General features: G+C 51.2%; 1 protein-coding gene across 3 annotated transcripts; it reads left to right on the top strand.

The window, feature by feature from the left end:
- Positions 1-295: 295 nt before the first annotated feature.
- COPS7A (COP9 signalosome subunit 7A) lies at positions 296-7,297 on the top strand. 3 transcript variants are annotated; one of them, XM_046676949.1, is made up of 8 exons: positions 296-433; positions 917-1,121; positions 2,453-2,528; positions 2,770-2,858; positions 3,881-4,083; positions 4,988-5,093; positions 5,246-5,397; positions 5,565-7,297. In XM_046676949.1, exons 2-8 carry the CDS (start codon positions 960-962, stop codon positions 5,602-5,604), a joined length of 828 nt encoding a protein of 275 aa, XP_046532905.1. In that variant the 5' UTR covers positions 296-433; positions 917-959; the 3' UTR covers positions 5,605-7,297. The 3 variants fall into 3 exon arrangements, with proteins under 3 accessions (XP_046532905.1, XP_046532896.1, XP_046532912.1); XM_046676940.1 differs by having other exon boundaries at positions 308-460; XM_046676956.1 differs by having other exon boundaries at positions 376-546.
- The last annotated feature ends 410 nt before the right edge of the window (positions 7,298-7,707 follow it).

Raw genomic sequence — 7,707 nt, 5'->3', positions numbered from 1 at the left:
TTTCCTCTCTCCTCAGGCACCCGTGCAGCCTGGATCTCCAGATCTCAGGCAGCTTAGAGCAGTCACTTCCTAGAAGCACCCGGTACCTGCCTGAGACCAGAGCGTCCCTTTGCGTTTAGCGTCTAGCGCTCGTCCAACAATAAAGTTTTATTGAAACAAAGCAGAGAAAAAGGCACCCGTCCTTCTTGCCGTAACAGCCAATCAGAAAGTAGAATGCCTGTGTCGCTCACAGGCGCTTCAGAGTCGGAAAGCAGGGGCGGGGCATGTCGCGCTTGAAACCCGCCTCGTAAGAGCGGAAGTACGGCCGGAAGCCAGCCATAGAGTTTAGTGGCCAGAGCGCCCCTGCGGAGAGGTGTCAGGAAGGGCTCAGAACAGCTGCCGGAGGTGACGGAGCGGCGGCCCCGCCCGGTGCGCTGGAAGACGAAGCTTCCAGGTAGCGGCCCGCAGAGTGTGATCCAGGGTACGACCGGGCAGGCAGCGGGAGCCCACCGTCCCTTGGCGGCCTCTTTAAGGGAGGGGGCGGAGCCACGTGGAAGGAGTGTGAGGGTGAGGTCACGTGGCTGGGGGCACTTGCGGGGCACCAGTGGCGATTTGAGGCAGCGTCGTCGTTGGGTGTACGCCATGTGACACTCCTTCCCCACTGCATCCTTGCCTTAGGATTCAGTGGGGTGCACGTGGTGGGGCTTGGGATATAGGCCCAGGGATGGGGGAGGGTGGGCGTGGCCACCCTGTTTCAGCCAGACTTGCGTCAAAGGGGCCAGTTTTAGGATTCCTTGATCCGAGTTTTAGACAGCTCCATCTCTGTCTCCTCACTGGAGAAGTAACTCAGTGCCTTTGTAGTCCAGTCCCTAGCTCTTGTGCTTCCCATCCTCCCAGTGTTCAGGGACCTCCAGCTTCACATACTCTTTCCTTGCAGCTCCAGACATCCTGAGCCCAGGTCCCCCCACCTCAGTGCAGCCATGAGTGCCGAGGTGAAGGTGACAGGGCAGAACCAGGAGCAATTTCTGCTCCTGGCCAAGTCGGCCAAGGGGGCAGCGCTGGCCACACTCATCCACCAGGTGCTGGAGGCCCCTGGTGTCTACGTGTTTGGGGAACTGCTGGATATGCCTAATGTTAGAGAGGTGGGTTCCTGGCCTGAATAGCCCACAGGGAAGCTTGGGGCTAAAGTTTGAATTTGAGAATGGGTGGGCAGGGCACATTTTGTAACCCCATAACCATTCAGTTGAACAAGAATAGGTTGATGATTAACTGGCAGCTTGCAAAAGTAACTATGCAAGTAAACCTGCTTTCCCCTTGGGGACGAATGAGCTGTAAAAACCCAGTATTTTTCATTTTTAAGCAAAAAAGCGTATGATTCAGAATAGGAAACCTGATTCCAGCCTGTCTCCACCAGTGTAACAGCTCTTAATAATCATGTCACCTTGATCAGGACACATATATTTTAGGGCCTCCGTTTTCTCTTTTAAAAATGGAGCTGATACTGCCTCTCACTGTTATTGTAGGAATCAGGTGAGATTATGGGAAAGTGTAAAGTCTGGTACAGGTGGCAGGAACAATCGTGAAATTGGCATGCCCTCTTCTCCCCCTTTTGCAAGGTAGCTGACACACTTAAGTTAAAAAAGGTAGGAGGTGTCTTTTTCCCAAACACATGTGGCTAGAAACACAGCAGAGAGAACTGTTCACACAGAAGTAGCAGTGTTAAGAGTTTAAAGTTCGGAGTGGATGGGTTGTTAAGATGTATGACACCAGCAAGTGTTTGTTGAGAGAACCAACTACATGCATAGCTCTGCTTAGTGGGATACCAGAGCCTGGGTCTGTAATCTTGTTGAAAGGAAAGATATTCTTAGGTGACAACCTTAGGCACAGTTTGATTGATGAAATGCCAGAATGAGTGATGACTGTTAGGAGGAGAGGAGATCTGGGTGGGCTGGCCCAGGTGATGAAAGCCTTCTGGGTGAGGGGGGTCTGAAACAGAGGCCACAAATTCCACTGCCCGCCTAGGCCATGCAGCTGTCAGAGATGAGTGAGGCTGAAGCAGGAGTCTTTGGTGAACTGGGGAGTATAGCAAACTGTCTAAAGGTATTCAAATTCAGAACTATTAGACACACTCTAAGGACCAAACAACACAGTTTGTAATGTCTGCCGTGTGTGTACATTAGACACTGAACACTGAACGTTTTCAACTCTGAATTTAGGGTAGGAATTGCAGGCATGTGGAGGAAGAGGGCATTGTGGTTTGGGGGAATAGTGTAAGCAAAGGCCTGGAGGGGAAATGAGGCCTGCTTATGGGGAAGTGATCAGAGAGGCAGAGAGTTCCTTTTGGTGAGCTGGGAGAGCTAGTGTTGGAGGAGAAAGATGGGGCCAGAAAGTGGAGTTCAAACCAGATTAAGGCTGGGAGGGTGGAGAGAGAGGTCCTTCCTGTCACCTCTTCTCTTTCCTCATATTCTTGCAGCTGGCTGAGAGTGACTTCGCGTCCACATTCCGGCTGCTCACGGTGTTTGCTTATGGGACATATGCTGACTACTTAGGTAACCAGAGAGGCTGCAGCTCTGGAGTCGTGGAGGTGGGAGAAGGGCAATTTCTGGAGGGCCTTAGAAGAAATTCCTGGCATACCTTAGTTAGATCCCCTAGGTTCACAGGGTCAGGGTCACCATGTGAATTGGCATGGAAAATGCAATAACAACAACAACAACAAAAGAGCAGGGGAAGGAGGCTAGGGCTTCCCACAAGGCGAAATCAGGATTTCCTCCACTTTGTCCTTTTTCCCAGCTGAAGCCCGGAACCTTCCCCCACTCACAGAGGCTCAGAAGAATAAGCTTCGACACCTATCAGTCGTCACCCTGGCTGCCAAAGTCAAGGTGAGTGACAGCCCTGGTCCTGGGCCAAAGAGCACCCTTCTGTGTGTCCCTTCATAAGGGCCCATTTGCACTCAGCCAGCCTTCAACCACACTGTTGCTTCTTCCCGCCTTCCCCCGAGGAGAAGTGCGTCTAAGGTCTGTATCTCAACTCCATTACCTGCAGCCTTTTAGGCTGAATAGTGTTCTCTTAGTTTTCTGTTTTGTTTTTATTTTTCAGTCAACTTAAGTTCTAGGTAAAACATCTTTTGTGTTTTGGGTCAGAATGGCAACTAGGATGCTGTTGGCTGTGGCGTTCAACAGTCACCCTCCTGCCCACCGTATAAAGTCAGCAGTCTCAGTGTGCAGAGCTGGCAACGAGGCTGTCTCTCCTGGTGAAGCGCTAGGCTTCTGTTTGCTGGAATAAGAAACGTAACCCAGAAGTCTCTCTGTATTTCCTGTTAGGTTCAGTATTTTGTTCACTATCCCACTCCCGCCCATCTGTGCCCTCCCAGTTGTTACTTGACTCTCCTGTCATTGTCAGGATTTGCTTAGCTCAGGCTCTTTTTCGTGAGATGCCTCTCTGCAAGGAGGCTGAGGAGAAGTGGTAAACAGAGTAACTCCAGACCTCCCACACCTTATGTCAAGGTGTGCAACTGTGGTTGACCAAGGCTGAACCAAGGTCACCCACACATTTTATTAAGGTGATCTTGCCCAAGGTCTGTGTGCTATCCTGAGCTGTGGCCAGAGGATTGACACTCAGGCACATGTCACTTTGTTCCTCTGTGGTGTGGGAGGTAGGCGTGGTAGGGGAGCATAAATCTTATATTTTGTTAAGATTGTCCTTCTCATGATGTTATTTTTCAGGTGGGAATACTTTTATTTATTTTGCCTTAGAACCAGCCTTTTAGAGAAAAGGATTTAGGAGTAGGAGTGGAGGGCAGGCAGGTGAGCCCAGGCAGGGGGAAAGGAGGGAAGCAGAATCTTGGAAGGCCCTCTCTGCTGCGGAACCTCACAAACGCCAGCCCAACATCCCTGGGCTCCAGTGTATCCCATATGCAGTGTTGCTGGAGGCCCTTGCCCTGCGTAACGTGCGGCAGCTGGAAGACCTTGTCATTGAGGCCGTGTACGCCGATGTGCTTCGCGGTTCCCTGGACCAGCGCAATCAGCGGCTGGAGGTTGACTACAGCATTGGGCGGGACATCCAGCGCCAGGACCTCAGTGCCATTGCCCGAACCCTGCAAGAGTGGTGAGAACCGTGTCCTGGCATTGTCCCTTCTCTTCTCACCCCAAGAAAGGGAGAGGTGCTTTGAGTGGGAGAGGGCTGGGTTGCACTGCAGAGGTGGAATCCAAGAGGGTGAAGGGAAATGAGCTCATTCCTCCAACTGCTTCTGAGGAAAGGAGTGGAGGAGGGCCTGCGGGGTAAGAGGCAGGACTTGGTGCCCTTGGTATAGTAACTGGAGGAGGAAAAGGGGAATGGTACTCTTCAGAGGATCCTCACTGGGAGGTCGGTCAGCTGTCAACCCCTGGGTCTGTAACCAGCGCTGTCATAGGCTGTGGGCCTTTTCCGCTTCTTCTCTTTGTGTTCTTGGCTAACTTTAGTTCATTAATACACCTTCTTTTTTTTTCTCTTAAGTATCTCCTACCCCATTTTGTTTTTAGTTCCTACTGCCATCTTGCACATCACTCCAGGCACTTCCTTATACCTCTTTCATCCTACCTGAGTGTCCTTCCAGGTCCTGAGAATATTGTTGCAGGTGGTTTCCAGGTGCCCTGGTGAGGGTTCCTAATTCAGACAAGGGTTTGGCTGCCAGGATCTAGGGTTCTTTCCTTTTTTTTTTTTGAGGAAGATTAGCCCTGAGCTAACTGCTGCCAATCCTCCTCTTTTTGCTGAGGAAGACTGGCCCTGAGCTAACATCCATGCCCGTCTTCCTCTACTGTATATGTGGGACGCCTGCCACAGCATGGCTTGCCACTTGGTGCCATGTCCTCACCCGGGATCCGAACCAGTGAACCCCGGGCTCCCAAAGTGGAACGTGCACACCCAACCACTGCACCACCGGGCCAGCCCAGGGTTCTTTCTGATTCTATTTTTCATGAGCCTGTGATCACAGCCCTCTTCCGCTGACACTTCTCTCTCCTGATTCCCACAGGTGTGTGGGCTGTGAGGTAGTGCTGTCAGGCATTGAGGAACAGGTGAGCCGTGCCAACCAGCACAAGGAGCAGCAACTGGGCCTGAAGCAGCAGATTGAGAGTGAGGTGAGGAGGCAAGGGGGCAGCATGGACCCAAGCTCCTCCACCCTGGGCCAGTTGTCCAGTTGGACAGTGGCTGCAGCAGACAGACAAGGTGGGCAGTGACTGTCAGGTTCTGGAACCTTCCTCATTATCCCCTATTCCTTTCATCTTGGTAGGTCGCCAACCTTAAAAAAACCATTAAAGTTACAACAGCAGCAGCAGCCGCAGCCACATCTCAGGACCCTGAGCAACACCTGACTGAGCTGAGGGAACCAGCTCCTGGCACTAACCAGCGCCAGCCCAGCAAGAAAGCCTCAAAGGGCAAGGGGTGAGCCAGTGTGGCAAGAGCTGCTCGCTTCTGGAGTGCCCTGGTTTTACTTCAGAAACCCAGCTGCCATCATTCCCTTTAGTCATTTGCAAGGGGGTAGGGAAGGGGGCAGGCTTCAGGGGTCAGGGGATTCCCTGCAGCCTCTCCCTCTCTCTTCCCCTTGCCAGGCTCCGAGGGAGCGCCAAGATTTGGTCCAAGTCGAACTGAAGGGACTGTCGTCTCTTTCCTGGGGATGTGCTTCCCAGCTGCCTGCCTGCCCTTTAGGAGTCCTCAGAGAGCCTTCCTGTGCCCCTGGCCAGCTGATAATCCTAGGTTCATGACCCTTCACCTCCCTTCTCCTCTTCCCCACCCCCAAGCATAGATCACACCTTCTCTAGGGAGGAGGCAAGTACAAGTGTGTTTTTGTTGGTACTTTTTGTTTTATGTGACTTTTTTACGTGTCCATTGTCCCCCTCCCTCCCATGCTCTCTTCCCTGTTTCTTTCTGAGCCAGCATCTATCCCTGTTTATTACATGTCATTCAGAAGGTGGGGCTGCTCCTTCTCCAGCATAACACACATGTGTTCCTTCTCCCACCACCCCATCCCTGCATGCCTGGTCCCCAGTTCTACTCCCAAGCCCCAGACTATTTGGGCAGCATCTGCAGAGCCGGAGGGCTCCCACCTTTATTCCCACCCTCAGAGTTCCAGGAGCCAGTCGGCCATTCTAGGAGTCACTGGACACTTTCATCCTAGAATCCTGTCACACTACAGTTGTTTCCTTTCCTCTCTCTTCCCCTTGGATCCTGGGAATGCTGCTGCTTCAATGACCCCAGAGCCTCAGAAGGCTAGCTGTTTCTTGAGACGTTGAGAGATGGTTCTTTCTTGGCCCTGGCTATCTTGGAAAGCCTGATGGCAATCCTGGAAGGATTTATACTTCCTTTAGTGAGTTTGGTGGGGAAGGGAAGGGGATATAGATTGTATTAAAAAAAAAAAAAGTATATATACATATATCTATATACAAGATGACACAGAAATAAATCTATGAGAAGTCTATCTACAAACATGCCCTGAACTCTAGGTATCTTCTGTCTTTGATATCTGTGGATGGGAAGAAGGCTCATTCCCATTCCACTCTAAAGCAAAGTGCTGGAAAAAGAAGAGAACCAGAGAAGATGTGCTGAATCCTGACCTAGAGGCCAGGAGACCTAGATGCTGGGCTCTGTGACTTTGGACAAGTTTCTCAGTATCTCAGCATCATTCAGAAGCTGTGGATACTTACTGAGCACCAACGTGTGATAGGTGCTGGGGATGCAAAATGGCGGTCACTGTCCCTGCTCCGGAGGAGCTTGAGTTCAGCCTGTTTCATTCCACCTTATAGAATCGTAAGGGGAAGAGTTGACGATAAACTTCAGTTTTTGCATCAGAATCACGCAGAACTCTGAGATCTGCAGCAAGAAGTAGCAGTCGGGCCACTGTTCTCTGTCCAAGGCAGAGCTTCCCGAGTGGTGTGCCGGAGGATTGGTCTCCTTGGCCTAGCGTCCCTGGAGTTGGGAAGCTCTCATGTAAGGGACAGTTGACCCCTGCTTGCATGTGAAGTGGTTGCCTCCTGAGGGTCCCAGTGTTGACTGAGCTGCCCTCCAGAGCGTGCGCTGTTCTCTAGGTGGACATTAGGACAGACCATTCTTTACTGGTCCTAAGGCTATCAGTCATAGAACTAGAAAGTGGGGGAGTTTTTGATTAAAAGTGGGCTGGATGAGCCTATTGAGGCACTGGAGCCTTAATGGGACCAGTCCAATGAGCCCTGTTTCAGGAGTTGACACTCTTGGCTTCTCTTTTTAGCTTTGCCCTAGACAGGCTTGTTGAGCCTGTTGCATCTTGGTTCTCAGTCTCTACCTCTGAAATAAACTCCTTCCTCCCATACCTTCCAGTGTGTAGAAGTTGCTCATTCATGGTGCCTTGAATCTGTCTCCCCCTCCTCTGCCCATGTCCCAGTTTTTCTGTTGAACTTAGTATCTTGTTTCCCTGTAAGCTGCTTCCAGCTAATGGCTCCGTAACTTCCCCGACCTCTCTAGTTCCAGCCTTCAGTGGCTGGCTCTAAAGTCTACTGTAGGCTGGGCTGGGACTGGCTGGCTTAACACCCAAAGAGGGAGGGGGGCCATTCACAGCTCCAAAGACATGCAAATATAATTTGTCTCTTTATTTTACAAAGGCAGGGCTCTTGGCGAAGGGGGAGTACATTATTTGTAGGCTTAGTTTTGACCATGAAATTTGGTTTAGGATTTAGGGATTCTATGTATAACCAAGCCCATGGCACCAGGAAAATCTTCCCA

The sequence above is a fragment of the Equus quagga genome, chromosome 1 (assembly GCF_021613505.1).
Source record: "Equus quagga isolate Etosha38 chromosome 1, UCLA_HA_Equagga_1.0, whole genome shotgun sequence".
In the NCBI taxonomy this organism is placed as follows: domain Eukaryota; kingdom Metazoa; phylum Chordata; class Mammalia; order Perissodactyla; family Equidae; genus Equus; species Equus quagga.
The sequence above is the reverse complement of the archived record's forward strand: the minus strand, read 5'-3'. Positions and strand labels throughout refer to the sequence as shown.